We start from the raw sequence: 18,760 nt of genomic DNA, 5'->3' as shown, positions 1-18,760 counted from the left end.
CTCATTTTAAATCTTTAATTTTTAACATGTGGGACAAGAGGTATCACAATCACATATCCTTCAGAACGTGACGTCCTAGTCGCGGCCTGACCCCTCAATCCACCAATGCCGAGAATCTAGAGGTATCTCTTACAGGTTCAAGAGGTGGCTCCAGTCATGTAGCAATTTGCCCCGCATGTTCAAGAGATGGCTTTCATGCACGTAGCACTATACCCCGCATAGCACTTATTTCCCGGTGTTTCTTGCCGGTGACCGTCTTTGATACAATTATGTCATGTCCTGAGCCTGAGCCTACGTCTGCGTGACTGCACAATGGGCTTATATAGCAACTACTTCGTATTCGTTCTCGTTTTACAAAAATGATTAACTCAAGTTGCTATAGAAATCCATTGTAGCTCATCATAAACTCATTTTAAATTTTTAATTTTTATCATGTAGGACAAAGTATAATTCATTTAACTATAAACATGACTTCCAAATTTCCATAACTCAGCCTCAATTATTTTCCACCTAATACAATTCTTAAGTTCATGTGTCTAGAAATTACAATAGACGAAAGAAAGCATAAAATTAAATCTTAGGGGGCTTATGAGTTTGGATTGGTTTGTAATAATATAAGGCATCAAATAAATAATAATGATGTATATGGATGTCATGTCATAATTAACATCAATGAAGAAATTTCATGTCATGAATGTTATGAAATGTCAGAACATTAAGAATAACATACATTAATGGTGAGGATTCCATTAATTAATTTTGTGGGCTAACGTGGTGACTCCCGCCAATTAATTAATGTAGCACTTTTTCTCTCGTATAGGATAATTTTACGAGCCAGAGTAAACCATTTTTCAGATCTAAATATTCGGTGTGCGCTGTTTTGATCTTTGTATATCTTAGATCTTCCTGGATGAACGCTGAACATAGATCGATTTGCTTCTTCCATTATTTCATTTTTCATTGAGCTAGACACACAAATTCAATCACGATAGAAGAGTAATCCTTGAGAATTGGTAACAAAATCAGTATCGAGCTTTGCAATACAGAGTTTGGAAATTTCTTGGTCCATGCTTGATTTTGCTTAATTCTAGCATGAAATTCGTGTTCGATTCTTAGTCCGGCCAAGTGCCCATTTGAATGGACATGTACCAATTTCCTTGGTGTAGTTTCTCCTCATTTTCTTTCCAGACAAGCCATCCTGATTTTTCTATTCAAGGCATCAGACATTACATTAGTTTTATCTAAATGGTAAAGGATGGAACAATTCTAAAAAATTCAATCCATTTTTATTTATTTTTTTTGCCTCATGCAAACACTATTGTACCCAATTTCAGATCATGAGTGAAATAATTTAACTTGTGGTTCTTTAATTTTCCGGATGTGTATGCAATGACTCTGTCATTCTGCATTAATAGACATCCAAAACATTCTTTTGATGCATCGGTGCAAACTGCGAAACCTTTTGTTTTATCTGGCAAAGCTAGTACTGGTTTAGTGGTAAGCATTTCTTTTAATTTGCAAAAGCTTATTTCACTCTCATCATTCCATAAGAAAAGGTTGTCTTTGCGAGTTAAGTGTGTAAAGGCTACAACATTTTCGCAAAATCTTTGATGAATCTTTTTTAATATTTTGTTAGGCCGAGAAAACTTCTCATTTCTATGATGTTTCTTGGTTGTTTCCATCGAGATACGACGTTTATTTTTGCAGGATCTAATTCTAATTCTTTCTTAGAGATAAAGTATACGAGAAATGCCACATTTTCTAACCAAAATTTACGCTTAATGAATTTAGCATACAGTTGATGGTCTTTCAAAGTTTGGAGAACCAATCATAGGTGTTGAGCATGTTCTTCTTGGCTTTTTGAAAATATCAAAATGTCATCGACGAATATTACAATGAATTTGTCCAAGAATAGATGCATCATATCCATAAATACTGCAGGAGCATTGATTAATCTGAATGGCATTACCACAAATTCAAAAAAATGAGCTGGACATTACGAATTTGAAATTTTCAGACATAACATTCATTTCATCATTATCTTTATTTGCTTCCTTATATTATTACAAACTAACCACTATTCCAAACTCACTAAGTCTCCAAATATTTAACCCTATGTTTTATTTCCAAACTTAGTTAAAGGGACCAGCTTATGTCCATAAATAATAAGGTCATCTTATGTTAATTTATGCTTCTGTTGTAATATCATCAAATGTATATATATATATAATAAAGTTGTAAATTTTCTCTATCTCACCAGCTAAAAAAATATATTTAGATTTTACCTATAATATTTCTGAAAAATGACCAAAACATTTTTAAGAAATACCGTATAAAATGTGTTACCTAGTAAAGGAAGAATTAAAAGAAAAACCTAAGTTGGGAGCCACAGAGTAATTTCCATACCTGATAACTTATTGTTCAGGCCGATTGGTAATCCAAAAATTTTGACAAAGTCCTACAAATAAATTATGATTGATAATAAATATTTTTTTATTCTTAAGTTATCTTTGTACATAATTTGGTCTGATTGATTTTATTTAATTTCATAAAAAATTCTTAGTAATTAGAAAGTATTTTCGAAAATTAGTAAAGTTGGTCGAATGGTTGGAAACAACCCCAGAAAAGTTCGACGATTGGAATTGCTCCGATCCGAGCTCGTGCACGGTAACATACCTTCTGTTAGCCACACAACATTTTTAAGAAAAGCTATTGTATCATATTTGAATCTAAGAATTGCATTCTAGATATGAATTTGTCAAAACTTCTCCGACCAACACTAGTAAAGAGACGAGCCAAAAAAGTAAAAACGATGAACCAAAAATCCTACAAATGAAAGGGGAAAACATAAAACAATATTTCAGTCAAATATTTCTGCACAAAATCGTAGATGGAACGTCATTCCACATCAACAGGACATTAAACAAAATATTAGAGGGAAGAAATGAGGATTAAGTTAACGAAATGTCATTTACTCGGGCCAGAGGCCCAGGGAACAAGACTCCAAGCTTGTTGCATTATATCGTCGTCTATAAAGGGTCGCAATGACCACATCAGACAATAGGTCTCCAGTTCTGATGGTGATGACTTGAGGTTCAGAGATGTCACAATCCGATCCTACATATCAATGAGGACATAACTATGATTTCATATTCATCGTAATCATCTTCTTTCACACATAAAAAGATAATTCATTGACTGCAAAGTAAGTGATAATTACCTGCATTGTGTAGTCTTGTTTCACCATACTGTAAATAACAGCCATCATGGATGCAAAATCAGTAACTTCGGGTTTTGAAATATCTGATGATGAAACTTCCTCCTGATTAATATATGCTCACAAGTCATACTTCACCTTGTATCATATAGCTTACAACATGATGGTAGTTCAAAAGTACATTCAAAAAAGGGGTTAGACAGAACAGAAATTTCAGTGTCAAACAAGTAAAGTAGAAAAAATGAGACAGGGATATGCATTTGTTGATAAAGTAACTTCTTCTTTATTCAGTTGTTCTTATTTCTTTTCATTGACTGATGGATAGGTCAGTTTCGCAAATTCATAGCATGTGTGTATGTGAGAGAGAGAGAGAGAGAGCGAGATTTCACCGTGCTGCTGAAAACAGTAAAGGAATCTACGATAGAGTTGACATCTTCATCTTGCTCCTCTGTAGTTTGCACTATGGATGCTGCATCATCTAACAGGCGTTCAAGTTCACTGACGATACTTCCGGCTGCAAATAAATTTCAAGCAGTTAGCTGCGGTGTGAAAATCAAATAGTTGAACCAGTAAAATAAACTAGAAAGAAAAGCATCGGGTAAGAACTAGAGTAAAAAATAAACTAGAAAGAATTTCACCTTTGTTTATATGGTCCTGAAGCCCTAGATGACACGTATGCACTTCTGCACAGACATCCATGAGAATGGAGAGAACATTAGTGCTATACAAGAAGACAAGAATTGCCCTACTGGAACTAAAAGGAACAGAATCCAGAGATAGGGATTGCATGGCAAAATTGTTGAGAAACAACTGCAACAAATTTGGTCCTTGCTTTAACCACCAAAGAAAGATTTTCTTAAATTCCTTGCCCCACAAATGCTGGATCCTTTTCCTTGCACAGTAACTCTATCCCCCGTGGAAAACTAAAAAAAACAATGCTCCATTATCTTGTACTTCGGTTAATCCTACAAACCTTTAGAAGGATATCCATAATGCATTGTCAAACATAATTAAAGAAGGGCCTTTTTTAAAAAAATACTTTTTCTAATAGAAGTGAAGTTTGGATGGAGAAATTGTTTTAAGAAGGGCTTAAAAATTAATTTTCCAGAAGCCAAAAGATATAGCTCTTAGGCTTCTGTTTCAACTTCTACTTTAAAATAAAAATGTGCTTTTCTACTGCTATAAGTAAACATTAAAACTAGTTCAGTTTTTAATTTTTTTTTAAAAAAAAAAGCATTTAAAAAGAGCCCAGATAAATTAAGTGTTTAGTTAAGCTATGACTTCTTTATCCAAAATTGTCTCGTTGTATATGCCTGGATTACAGGGAATAAAAGTGAGTGCCAAAGTTAGAATGCAATTCCCGTAAGAGGTAACATATTTTTAAAAAGAGATTTGCCAAACACCCAGTAAGATGCAACATAAGGCAATATAGAAATACAAGATCTCCGTATATAAATAATGCATAAAAGAATATGTTGCCTCCAACTTTGAAGGACAAGCTGAAATTCGAAGTACACTTACACTTGCTCATATTTTGCACATTGTCATGAATGTTCTTGCATCCTGCTTCAACGTAGGATAAAAACCTTTTTGTCCCATGAGCTTTAATAATGCTCTCGAACAATGTAGATGTCTTTTCGACTGGAGGCCGTCGTAAAAAACCTGTGCAAGAAACGAGTGAGCCTAATAATCCTGCAGCTAGAGCTTTGCAATTGGCTCTCTAAATCGAAATTTTCCGAAAATGACATTTGTGCTTCCTGAAATAGTGAGAATCCCATCGAAGCCCTAAAAAGTTGGCAAACTCACCAAGTGCTTGCTGAAAGGAAACAAGTAATTTGCTTCCCAAAGTCCCCAGCTCTTCAAATTTTGTCACCCTGAATTGAACAACAGTACAGAAGCTAAATATTTGAATCCAATTTGATCTCACCAAGAAACAGTTGAAGTAATAATTAACATAGCATGTGTTGAATTGAACCCAGTCATAAAATCTGCATATATTTGGATAATCGGTAGCAGTCCGCCTCCGTCTTTCCCGTTTTCCATTCTGCAATACCAATGCACATATTAATCTCCCTAATAGAATCTGAATATACATATATATAAGGACAATTTTATATTCAGCGGTCAATTATATGATGAATCACCGAAGAAAATTGACCTGGCGACGGTTCCTTCGACAGGAGGCAGGCGACGGCGGAGCTTCAATTGAATGGCTTCTCCCCCTCGCAATTAAACCCAAATAAAAAAACACAATTTTACAAGACTTTCAATTTGTAAGACTACTTGCATATTTTTGTCGCTTATAAAAAAATTTTAAATTTTATTTTAAAAATATTATTGATTATTATAAAATTGATCAAATTTATTTTCCGTAAGTAACAATTCCATTTTTTTGACAATATGGTGCCGCAATTATTCATTGATGGTATGATATGTATATAAATAGCAGTGATTGATGTCCCTAATCGCACACCTCATAAGAACAAATTACACCATTGTGGAGTGCTTAGAAGACTTTAACCGAAGGAAAATAAGAAAACTTTCAAATTACTTGATGGTCGGAGTTAATGCTCGATCTGTTTCCGCGTATTATCTCCGGTTAACCACTCATCAACTTCGATTTCTTACACTTAACCAAATTACTTCTTTTTTCGCATGAGAGGGCACTAAATTCTTTTCCTGTTAATGCAGAATGACAAATTAAAATTGTTGAAACCTGATTCTCTTCAACATCTTGGAGAAAATGTTCTCGCTTTCTTGCTCCATGCTGGTGCCTCTGCCAGCCTTCCTATGGGCAAGACGTTGGAATCAGATATAGAATCTTACAAGCAGAAAGCTATATATTTTGACATCTTGGTATCTCTAATTCTCTTGCAATATTTATATATCCATTACTTATGTCCCAGTTTAAATGTTCTGATTCATTTTCTGGATGTTGGCAGCTGTTGTTCCTTAAATGAGAATTTTCTCTCCTAAAGAACACTCACTTCTTGAATTATCAATGTGACACCTCCACCACATGACTACTGCTTTTGAGGAAAAAATATAAAAAATACAAACACATAAAACTTTGCAATTTTTCAACTCTTGTATAAATCTCTCTCCAAAGCAGATAACACTTTCAGAAAGGGGTGGAGAGAGTAAGATATTTTCTACTCAGTCTTGTTTCCATGTATTATAACCTAATGAGTATTGAACCCTGATCTCAGGGAACATATATGATCACATTTCACCAAAGCTTTGCCACTATGCTTTACAATTCAGTGATATTGCAATCCATTTTGATATGGACTACGTCAGTGGTGATGGGTGATTATCCTGCTGCTATATCATTGATTATATTATGTTTCAGTATCATACTTATGTGGATATGCTCGATAAGTTTTTCCGTTGCTGTTGCATTCATTCTTACGCTAATATCTTCACCAGTGCCTTGTCTTTCAAGTCCACGGCTGGTTATTGGTCTGTTTGCTGCACGCCTGCACCTGCACTTCTTGGGGCTTTTTGGGATATACCGTCCGTAAATCTTATTTGATTAAAACATTTTCTGAGACAAAGGCAAAACTATCTACTGAATTGCAAGCTACTTGGGCTGAGTTGGATGCTGAAAGATGGCTTTTTAAAGCCGGTTTATTGCAGTGACTCGTTTGTTTCTCTATTTTCTGTAACTCTTGGAAACTTGAATTAGGAGGCTGATTATATTGTGGAAGGTGCTGTTTGTGATAGGGATAGGCATTTAGATTTTGTTACCTTCTCTGTCAACTATAGCTGTTGGATGAGTAACAGCGCTGAAACCAGATGGGTCGAGTCTGATATTCCTAGAATCCATGTAGACAAAGATACGAAAGGTGAGAGCAGAACAACACGTCTCAATCGACAATGGAAGTTCTACTCGATGGGCCCTTGGAATCAATACCAAAGAAATTGAAAACTTCCAGTTGAAAGGTATGTATCAGGACTTAAAATCGATACTGAGTCTGGTTCTGCATTTGTCCAAATAACTTTCTTTACTATTTAATTTTAATTTAGTAGAAATAGTGTGTCATTTCATATTCCTTGACTATAAAATCTACATCTCTATTCAACAGATGCTGAAAGTGCCGAGGATTTGATCTCACCCGGCGAAAAGTACGGTGTAAACGGATGGCATGTCATTCAATTTTCAGGTGGGAAAAAGGAGCCAACCAAGTTCAACCTCACACTTTTCTGGACTAACAACCATATGCTTTCGACTCCCTCGGAAGGTGAAATTGATCCCCTCCTGAAACTTAGAACAAACTCAACCAGATTAACCCCACCAATAAAACAATATTCTTCAGAAGCTTCCTTCATGGTGTTCCCAATTTGGAAAGTCTACTTCTCCATATACATTAGCTTTCTTGAGTAGTCTACCAGTTTCTTTATCAGTAAATTGATATTTCATTGTGACATCTTTATTCTAATTTATTTTTGCAAAAGGGTTTGGAAAGATCTTTTAAAATATCTGTAGTTGGAGATGCCATGACGATTGTGGTCGGTATCATTGCAATGGTTTCTTCTTGGAATAGTCTTCGGTGGGTAGGCCAATTTTTATGACACTTTATGTTGAAGGAACACTCTTGTTTACAAGTATGTTTATCAATTTTATGTCCATCCATCTAAATGCAACGTTAGAGAAGCTATTAAATTGATAGGCTGGCTATAAAGAAGTTGGGAAAAATCAAAAGTGATATTGTTTTAACAACAAAGTGAAAGCTGAGATTTTATTTCAAGACAGGCGAGTTTGTCAAGAAAAATTTACATGGGACCACCTTCTTAAAATTTGTAGTAATCCCTTTTGAATCATCAAAATCAGTTGGTACCATTTTCTTAATTTGAATTAAACTGATCCAAAATAGAAGCAAAATTTGAGATTAAGATATGTAAAATATTTTGGAATATGCATATAAAAGTCTGACCAAATCCTTTGTGATCATGCAAGTATAAACTAGATCGAGATTGTGCTATTTTGAACTAAATATATTTAGGTCCCTCGTATAACTTTAAAAAATAGAAGGCATGGCATCAAAGAAAGAAAAATTCTTGGTTCGAAATTTGCATTGCATCAAAGAAAGAAAAATATGCAGAGAGAACTAAAAAAACAACTCGTACTGTAACGAATGAAGAATCCCTACAACAAATATCAACTGCAAAAAAAATACCCATTTATAAGAAACAAGGTTGACCCGACCCGACCAGACCAGGAAAGCTAAAACTTTAAACTGGGCCTAAAACATGAGTAAGTTTTAGTTTTAGTCCTAGTATTCCTTGAACTAAGTTCGTACCTAGACTCTTTTCTGCTATTACTAAATAATGGTCAAATTTGGTTCCTATCACTCCCCATTACATAGCTGTACAAAGAACTAAACAAGTAGATACCCCAAAAACTTCATGAAAGGCGCATCAAGATTCAAGAACAACCGACCCACAATTTGCAGGGAGAGAATTCGACATGTTTGTTCTACTCGGGTTTAACAGAGACTGGAGCAGACGTGACTCCATTTATTGGATCAGCTTTGTTTCTCATCTCAACGACTTTCTTGTGAGAGTTCGAGTGCAGAGACGGGACAAAGGTTGGACTAGCAGCTGGACGGTACTCAGGGAACAACCGGCCCGATTTGTGGCGAACACCACATGCATTGCACAGTGTTTTTGGGCCCATGGGCCCAGTTCTCCATTGAGGAGTCTTGGTTATCTCGCAATGCAAACACTTTCTGATTGATTGGGGAGGCGGGTTTGGGGGAGTTTCCATCGGATTAGCAGGCATGGTGAATTTGATTTTCTTGGTTTTCTTCACTGGCAGCGACTCAGCAAAGCTTTCAGGTCCGGAAGAGAATCCTGGTGGAGGGACAAAGGATTGAATCACAGCCCTTGGATTGAAGGACTTGGGTCGAGGGCGCTTGGTTCTTGCGCGTTGTGTGCCCTGGTGATTAGGGCAGAGAGGCAAAGTCTTCCCACGCGAGCTAGAACTGCTGCTGCTACTGCTGCTCTCTAAAACTGAAACTGGACTTGAGGATTGGTATCGGTTGTATGACATCTCCTTGTTGATGCCCGGGTTTTCTTTTTCAACAGTCATCCCTCCACTGGAAAATGAATCCTCGAATGTTGACATCCATTCAAGCTGGACAATATCCTCGTACTGGAAGACATCAAAAAACCAAGAAATATTAGATCAAGACAAGATTCGGCTGTAACAAAATTGGCATAATTCGAATCTTTTTAAACAGAAGCACAAATCTTCGGTTAAATCCATGGTTACGCCAATGGAAAACAATTTTCAACGACTACCCTGCACATAAAAAAAACTCTTCGAGCAAGGGAATAGTTGTGAAGGAAAGCGACTCAACAAGGCGGGAGACAAAAGTTTTACACGAGTTGGCTGCTTCCCCAACATTTCGAAATTCAAGTGTAAATGTATAAAAATATTCCTAATATAGACAAATTTGCATTGATTTTCCAGTTATCTTGTGGATAGAGTGGACCACCTGATGGCTAATATCAACTGCAAAATTGAATTTCAAATTGAATGAAGTTTTTTTTTTTTTACAAATATTCAAACCAAACGCCAGCGGTAATCAATGACTATTCTAACAGAACGCGCATAGATAAGGACAAATACCTCAAAAATAAAAATTTTGAAACCAAACAATGAACAGCATTTCAAGATCCATTAAAACTCGACGATTACATAAACAAATGTACACTCACCGGCACAAAGAGCTCGGCAGAGAGATCAGATGCAGCGGTGGTGCCAAGGCGGCCAGGGAAAAGGGCATCCATCTCAGGAAAAGCGTCGTTCCACATGCTCGGAAAATCCTTGCATTCACCGGAACTAACTAAATTACCACCACCACACTCATTCTCACGAGGAAACTCGATCAAGTCATCAATTTGATCAAAGAAGTTTCCGCAGTCAATCTCATCCATGAAATTCGACTCCATTCAAATATTTCTGAAAAGCAAAACCAAGAATGTTGGTTAGAAGAAAAGGAACACAACTCAGGACACAGTTAAAGACAAGAATATGCGACGTTTAATGGATTTAGAGGCTGTTGATTACATTACTCTTCAAAAATTTATAAATTTCATCACTAATTTTTCAAAACATCTAAATTTCGTCACAGATTATAACATATCAAGTCTAAGTTGCTGATGTGAAGTGGGCCACCGAGTGACTTTATTTGTTTGATGACAATGCATGCCAACCTAAAGCACGCTTGCCAGATGCCAGCTTCAAGAACATCTACATAAGCTAAAATACATCAGAAAAACACCAAGATGATTTATCTTGCAAGATTTAACCACAGAAATACACATATAATAATATAACATAAATAAATATATGGGATCCATACATACTGCAATATTCACTGGACATGGGGTCCCTAAAAAGCATTTTAGCACAAAAAGGCTAAATGTTTATGTAAAAGCAATTGCTGGATCTCGTTCATAATGGACTCAACACGTCTCAGATACTCCATATCTTGTGTGAACTACAGATTTTATGGAACAAGTAAAAGAGGGTCTCGAAGTAAAAGTTTTGAAATGTTAAATTTTGAGTCATCAGACCTCTTAACATAGCAAATTTAAAGTAATCCAAGCACAGTGATTCTGTGAGACAGCACCGACACAGAGTTTTTAAGGCCAAATTCCAAAATTAAGGCACAAACCTTGAAAGCTTGAAAGGGTATAAAATCTTTGAAAACTGAAGTTCCCGCTAGACTAATTCTTCTGCAGACTGCAAGGAAAAAAAAAAAAGAAATGGTAAGTTGCGGTTTTAAAAAAATGTATGCAATGGAAATTCAAGTAATAATTCGGAAAATTTCGAAATTTTCAAGTAAGGTGACACCCAAAAAAAAAAAAAGAGGGGAAAGAGAAAACTTTGGTTCATTTCAAATTTTGTAAAAATCAATCTTTTGTTGCTTATTTGCAAAGAAATCTAGCCCAAAGATCCAAACTTTCGCATTTATTTCAATAGAATAAACAATACCCTTTTTTTTTTCCGAGTTTGGAGAAATCAAGAGGAAAGATCCACACTTTGCCATTTTTCAACCTTATTTCATACAAAAAAGCCCAAATGGTTGAAAAATGGACCAAGTGTTCAAATTTTGTTCTTGAAGAGTATGCAAGAGACACGAACTTTTTACTGCAAAGAAATAGAAAAGGCAGAGCAAATGCAGGGCCGAACCTGTGCTAATACCCCACAAAACTCCCGCCCAAAAGTTTCAGATCAATGGCCAAGAAATAGCAGAAATCTTTTGCAATGGAACAACTTCCACTCTGAAATAAGAAACGCGGAACTCTGAAATAAACAGAAAGGACAAAGAAAAAAGAACACGAATCCCTATCCTATTATTCCTCCATTCCCACACTACTATCACTAGTAGCTGAAAACAACAGTTATAGGGCTGTACGTATAGTGTATCTATATGTGAGGAGTCTCACGACTCTCACGTACGTTCAGAGAAAGATTGAGAGAAACATAGTTGAAACTTTGAAACTAAAAATGGGGGCTTTTATCGTTTGTGAGGAAGGAGGAGAGACTAAAAATAAATGTAAAAGAAAACTATGGTAGGTGAAATTTCTTGCTCCATTGCAAGCTGTCTTTTACACACAGCCCCTCACATTCCCTGTCGTGATGTTTAAGTCTCCTTCAATTCCCCCCACCCCCACCGCTCTAACTCTTAAAAACTCACAGAAAAAATTAATATATCCTTTTGGATTTCCATTTTTTCACATTTTTTATTTCTTTTTTTTTTGTCTTTTTACAGTTCGAATACGCGTATAGACAATGTATGTACATGTGAGGAGGTAGACTTTGATTAGTATCCGCGTTTGAATACATGGGGAAATGGTAAGCACGAAATTACATCAAAATAATTTTACTATTACACTCATCTCTAATTAATAATTTCAAATTTTGAAATTGTTTATTTAGCATATTGTTCATGCAAACCACGTGTATAGAGGGTACTGATATTTAATTGAATCTTTATCTATGAAACGGGTCAACCTTACCGATATTCACAATAAAAAGTAATACTCTTAGCATAAAAAGTAATATTTTTTATGGATGACCCAAATAAGAGATCTGTTTCACAAAATACGACATGTGAAACCTTCTCACACAAGTTTTTGTCAATTTAGTAAAAGATTGAACTGTTTTTACAATATTATTCTCGTGAATGAATGTGAAATATGGAAAAAGAAGGGTTGAGGACATTTCTTTGTCCCCCAACCCCTTTCCAACAATTTGTACACTCTAATTTTCAGTTGAGCAGACAATTATAGCACGAAGAAGTAATAATAACATGACTAGGAATTGTTTCTGGGATGAAGTCCTGATTTTATTTATTTATTTATTTCACTAACTTAAGTAGTACTCTATGAATAAATTCCTTCTAAAAGACGTCTTTAACTTTTTGGGGTGAAAAACAAGAAAATAGCTAATTGGAAATGGACAATTATTTGTGTTAGGCTTGCCGCATGTATAATTATTGCTTCGATAATTAACCAAGTCGTTGCAAATGTGAATATAGTTAAGGGGTGTATTGGTTATAGACTTTTAATGCTTTTTATGGAGCTTAAAAGTCTAGAGATATTTAAACTAGACTTTTATATACTCCATAAAAGTTTATTGGTATTCAATGTAAACTTTTGTAGAATTTTAAAAAGTCATGTGGTATTCAAACTTGACTTTTAAAAACTCTACAAAAGTCTATAGGTATTTAAAATATCAATAGACTTTTAATGACTCTATAAAATTCTATTAAGTACAAGAATTATAGCCTAAGGTACAACAATAAAATGTCAACAAAAGTCTTTGATTCAACCTAAAGATTTGGATGTACATTTAATTGAGAAATCTCCCAAATTCACATACTCAATACAAACTTTCATTCTTTTCTCATCTATTTATTTTTCCTTTTATTTGTACTTTTTAAAAACATAATTAAAATTTAATTTTTTTATTAATTATTATATAACATTTTATTTTTAATTATTTTCTTTAATTTTAGTTAATATATATCTTAAATTATTGTATAAGCAAATTCATATATATACTACAGCAAAATTGTATACCGAACCAAAAAAACCTTACATTTTAAAAAAATTTATAATTTATTGTTTTAAAATATTATATATTTTAAAATTTTTGTAAATTTTTCCGGTATTTCAGTATATACCAAAATTTTCAACTTGGATATCGTTATCGTACCGCAAAATTCGGTATTGTTACCGTACCGTACCGAAATCTTCGGTATACTTAAAATTCGATAAATTCAATATTTTTTTGTTACGGTAATCTCGGTATACCGAAAATTCGGTATTTTTTCCCACCCCGAACAGGGCTTGTATTGGCATGTGCTATGTTATACAATTTTCTTTGAAAGAAGTGTCAATTTGATGAATTTCAAATTGAACTAGATAATGAAGCTCAATTGTCTTTATCAGTATAAGTTTATGAAAGTGACGACTTTGATCAGTTATTTAATACTCAAAAACAACAACGAGCAAATACTAATGCATAGAGGGATACCATAGCCAATGGAATGTACAACGATGTTGATCAAATTGTCAGTAATGATTAGATTTTTTTTATAAAAGATTACTCATTATTTTGAGTGTTCTTTTAATAAAATTTTATTCTGAACTTACAAAAATATTCTTCATTAATATGTTGAATTGACATAAAGAATTGAAATTTTGATTTCAATAAATTGGATAGTTCATTTGTCGTTTTTCACAAATTAAATTGATTAACTTTTAAGTAAGTAAAATTCATTTACATTCATAAATAAAAATAATAATTTAAAATTAAAGAGGTTATCTATGTCCAATAATTATTTTAAAAAAATTAATAAAAAATAAATCACAATTATAAACTACGAAATTCACATAATTCTATGAAAAAGTTTACAAAAGTCTACAAAAATCTTGAAAAAAATTCTATAAGAGTCTATGAAATTTGTTTTACAATTCTATGACATTCTATAAAAGTCAATAAAAATCCATCAACTCCACAAAAGTCCATCATTTAAAAAAAGTAATTAAAAGTCTTTGAAAGTATAGAATGAATACAACTCCTAATAGTGATTTTAAAAAAACAGAACTTTTTGTGTGAGATGGTCAGATTTTTATGTAAATTAAATATGAGACGTAGATAATTACTTTGGTGAGTGTAAATCATTAGATTTAATAACTATTAAAGAGGGATATTATCATCTGTATATATATATATTTTTTGGTTCCTCGTGTTTTGCTTGAAAAGGGGGGTGTCTAATTATGAAGGAACCCCACATTTTAATAAACAAATAAATAACAGTGAATGGAATCAATGGGTGATTATTTAATTTTTGCTTCCAAGACTTGCAACCTTTTCCTTTTAATTTGCCAATAGCACTATACATATTTCTACGTTGAATTTTTTTTATAAATAGTTTATATTATGATTTTCCAAAATGAAACTGCTCCTTCAGATGTACGAATTAAATTTGATGATTTTTGACTAATCTGATATCAAAATCTCAAAATTAAAATGAGTTTTTTTATTTTAGACTGAGTTGTAACAAAAGTTCCTCCAACTTTAATATATATATAATATAATATATATAAAATGACTTTATTACCCACAACCAAAGAAAAAAAATATTGGAGCTCATATTTTTTCTTTGGTTGAGGGTAATAAAGTNAATCGTTGAATATTTTTAAAATATTAACAATTTTAAATTGAAATACATTATAAAAAATATATAAAATAATTTAAACCTTTCAAATTGATTGATTGTGCTGTCACTCCCTCGAATCCAATCTAATTCAATTAAATGGAAACTTATTGGTCACTAACAAACCATCACTCATGTGTCGGCAAGCATAAAAATAAAATAAAATAATAAAGATATGCCATTTAAAAAAATATTATATAAAACGTAGATATTTTGTGAGACGGTCTCACGAATCTTTATCTGTAAGACGAGATTCGTGAGACCGGTCAACCCTACTGATATTCACAATAAAAAGTAATACTTTTTCATGGAAGACCCAAATAAGATATCTGTCTCACAAAATACAACCCGTGAAACCGTCTTACACAAGTTTTTGCCATATATAAAAATGAATCAATGTCAAAGTATTTGCTTATTAAGATCACATTATATGGAACAATATTATGGTGAAATAAATTTTAAATAGTACATAAATATAACATTTTATGTAATTTACGCGACATTAAAAGTGTCGAAAAACGCCAAAAAAATTATAGTTGAGAGAAAAAAATTACCAATAAAACCCTAAAGTAATGTGATTATATGAAGTTTCTTTTATTTAGAATTTATTTGCATGTATTTATTTACAGAAACAATATTTTCAAATTAAGCATAATTAATTAATTGATCATCATGTACTACGTTTTCAAACAACCTATTCTAATTTAGTTCTTAATTCGAATCCCACACAACATGCTTAAGCACGTTTTCTATATTAGACTGGACAACGATTTTGACGAAAACGTTGTTTATTTGCAACGAGTTGTTAGTCAATAGTCAAATATATGTTGTTTAGATTAATTTTCCAATACAAATATAAGCATCTCTTGATGATAAATTAGTTAGTAAAAATACTTTATCGACTAAAAATCTCCCTCAATCTCTTATACAATCTTTGCGAGAAGATTATATGCAATATCGGGTGTGTTTCACGGACCCGATACATGCAACATCTACCGTTTATTTGAGACGAGACCCCATAAAATATATGAATCATACGTATAATAAATGGCGATGATATACCAACTAAAAATCTTCCTCACTTATTAGTTAATTTATATATTTGTAATATTGATTATAATGAATTTCAAATACAATCACGATCACATCATTTCAAATATTTGCACAAATCAAAATCATCATTTAATCCACAATGTTTTTATATATACAAATATATGAATATCTTACGGATCAATTTTGCATGACATATCTCTCGTAATATCTACCAAGCGGTATAGTCCTTATAAACGATTGTGAGGACAGAGACAAAACTACCCCCGCATCATTTGAACAACGAACTCGACCCTACCACAAATAGCAATAAATGCGCCGGTACATAATGCGGGGAGTGATTATTCCATATCATATATGAAGATTTTTTTTTATTTATGATTTCATCAAATATTAATTTTTAGATCATTCAATTTTTATTAAAAAAATATAAAAAATCTAAATAATCCAATGATTTTAAAATAAAGAGAAAAATAAGTCTCCGTGAAACATAGATTACCATACCTTGAAGTTCACACATGGCATGGCACGTTAGGCTTGTCGGTTTGATCCTGTCGGTAGATAAGCCACGTGGCAAGATCTCGAGAGCCCGATCTCATGCGGGACCCGCGTGTAATTTAGCTCGGTTTGGCCAGCTAGGCAGTGGTTCATATAATACATACATATTATATATATATTAATTACTATGTACACGCGTACTGCGTAAACGATGTTTTTTATAATTATCGATAGATTAAAATGAAATTTGACAAATTATCAAGAGAATAAAGTGCTATTTGAATTGTTGAAAATAAAATAAAAATAAAAATATTTGTCGAAATTAAAAAACAAAAAACAAAATTGTAATATTGGTATCACATAAGAGAAAAGTTGGAAGAAAAAGTTGATGTCTATTTTTGTCTCTATTAGGCTCAGCCTTTATGTATACTACTAGTTACTTTGCACACGCGGTGCGTGTGTACTTTTTTTTTTATATAATTATTGAGGAAATAAAATGAAATTTGACAAATTATCGAGGGACTAAAGTGTTATTTGAATTGATGAAATTTTTTTTTTAAAAAAAAAGTGTTTGTTGAAATAAAAAAAATTGTAATATTGATATAACATAAGGACAAAATTGAATGAGAAATTTAGTGTCCCAGTTTGTATCTATTAGGTCCAAACTTAATATATAGTATAGAGTGTGTACACTTTTTTTATAATTACTGAGAGATTAAAGTGAAATTTGACAAATTATCGAGAGATTAAAATGCTATTTGAATTGATAAAATTTTAAAAAAAATAAAAAAAAAGTGTTTGTTGAAATTAAAAAAAATGTAATATTGATATAACATAAGGGCAAAATTCGAAGAGAAATTTGGTGTACTATGTTGTCTGTATTAGGCCCAAACTTAATACATACTAGTTACTATGCACACGCGATGCGTGTGTGTACAATTTTTTTTATTATTATCGATGGACTAAAGTGAAATTTGACAAATTATGGAGGGACTAAATTGATATTTGAATTGTTGAAATAAAAATAAAAGTATGTGTTGAAATTTTTTTTAAAAAAAAAACAAAACTGTACTATTAATATCATATAAGGGTAAATTTGGAAGAAAAATTTGGTGTCCTCTCTAGATAGTTATTATCATGTCATCACACTTAGAGCACCCGCATTGGTGGGTGTTATAACACCCATCACCTCATCAAAAATCGTAGGGTCCACATACCACATACACATTACATTAACACATCTATTCTCTCACATTCATTTTAACATTCACACTCATTATTTATAGGTCCCGCTGTCCACTCATTCATCTTATTCTTACTTTAAATTAAATAAATTCAATTTCAAATTTTTTAAGAAATTTAAATTATTATTATTTTATATTAATAATAATATGTTTTTAAATAACATTAAATAAGGAAACAACGTTTAGCGACGGTTTGTGGAAATCCGTCGCAAATAGCGACGATTTTTAAATGTCCAATTTTTTTTTAAAAAAAAAAACTGGACAGAAGGACGTTCATAAAAAATATAAAATATAATTAAAATAATTCAAAACACATGGGACCCGCGTGTCAGCAAATTAGCGACGGTTTCTATAAAGCTGTCGTTAATAGCGACGGTATTTCAAAAACCGTCGCTAATTGTCCAATTTTTTTTAAAAAATAAACTGTTGAACGCCTCATACCCTCTCTCCTGTGAGTGAGCGGGGTGTTAAATGGGTGTTATAAACACTCATTTAACTATAACACCCATTTAACACCCCATTGTGGGTGTCCTTAATATAATAGTATAGATTTATTTATTTATTTTTGATTTTCGCGCACCAACTGACCGTCACATGATACGGACTTAGGGATCTGAGCCTAAACATTCTATTAATTAAGTAGATTTTCCTGTTAAGATTGTTTAATCAACAATCATTTATTAATATTATTATCTTATTCACGACATAAATTAATCAAAACCCTAAAAAAATTATTCAACAACTTATACAAATTTGTATTCCAATATTTGTGTAAAAGAAACTGGCCTACTTGGATTAATTCTTATTGCATAATCAACCCCGTTATTTTACTATAATAAACATTAATATAAAAAAATGAAAAATAGATGTAATTTTGAGACGAAATCTCGGATTTAATATCCAATCATATCACTTTTCTCCTTCAATTTGAAAAGTTTTTGACATTTTTTTTGTCATGCTACACTACACACACTTTTTACATTAAGCTAAGATCTATTTACTCATCG

General features: G+C 32.7%; 3 protein-coding genes and 1 pseudogene across 6 annotated transcripts in view; 1 reads left to right on the top strand and 3 right to left on the bottom strand.

Moving 5' to 3' along the window:
- Window positions 1–18,760, bottom strand: part of LOC140982401 (uncharacterized) — a 47,008-nt gene that overhangs the window by 14,510 nt on the left and 13,738 nt on the right. The gene's annotated exons all lie outside the window — the stretch shown is intronic.
- Window positions 2,721–5,490, bottom strand: LOC140982310 (uncharacterized). 2 transcript variants are annotated; one of them, XM_073448786.1, is made up of 8 exons: window positions 5,376–5,490; window positions 5,193–5,261; window positions 5,024–5,091; window positions 4,739–4,879; window positions 3,856–3,897; window positions 3,607–3,731; window positions 3,221–3,322; window positions 2,721–3,117 (listed from the first exon to the last, which is right to left on the bottom strand). In XM_073448786.1, the coding sequence occupies exons 2-8, from the start codon at window positions 5,258–5,260 to the stop codon at window positions 2,968–2,970; spliced, it is 696 nt and encodes a 231-aa protein (XP_073304887.1). In that variant the 5' UTR covers window position 5,261; window positions 5,376–5,490; the 3' UTR covers window positions 2,721–2,967. The 2 variants fall into 2 exon arrangements, with proteins under 2 accessions (XP_073304887.1, XP_073304888.1); XM_073448787.1 differs by having other exon boundaries at window positions 5,325–5,451.
- Window positions 6,819–7,809, top strand: LOC140982155 (uncharacterized; annotated as a pseudogene).
- On the bottom strand, window positions 8,327–11,844 carry LOC140982955 (GATA transcription factor 8-like). 3 transcript variants are annotated; one of them, XM_073449749.1, is made up of 4 exons: window positions 11,424–11,842; window positions 10,906–10,973; window positions 9,944–10,187; window positions 8,329–9,374 (listed from the first exon to the last, which is right to left on the bottom strand). In XM_073449749.1, exons 3-4 carry the CDS (start codon window positions 10,175–10,177, stop codon window positions 8,697–8,699), a joined length of 912 nt encoding a protein of 303 aa, XP_073305850.1. In that variant the 5' UTR covers window positions 10,178–10,187; window positions 10,906–10,973; window positions 11,424–11,842; the 3' UTR covers window positions 8,329–8,696. The 3 variants fall into 3 exon arrangements, with proteins under 3 accessions (XP_073305852.1, XP_073305850.1, XP_073305851.1); XM_073449750.1 differs by lacking the exon at window positions 11,424–11,842 and adding an exon at window positions 11,289–11,406; XM_073449751.1 differs by lacking the exon at window positions 10,906–10,973 and having other exon boundaries at window positions 8,327–9,374; window positions 11,424–11,844.

Source organism: Primulina huaijiensis, chromosome 8 (genome assembly GCF_012295235.1).
Source record: "Primulina huaijiensis isolate GDHJ02 chromosome 8, ASM1229523v2, whole genome shotgun sequence".
Classification (NCBI taxonomy): domain Eukaryota; kingdom Viridiplantae; phylum Streptophyta; class Magnoliopsida; order Lamiales; family Gesneriaceae; genus Primulina; species Primulina huaijiensis.
Note: the sequence above shows the minus strand (reverse complement) of the source record. Positions and strands in the feature narration are given on the sequence as shown.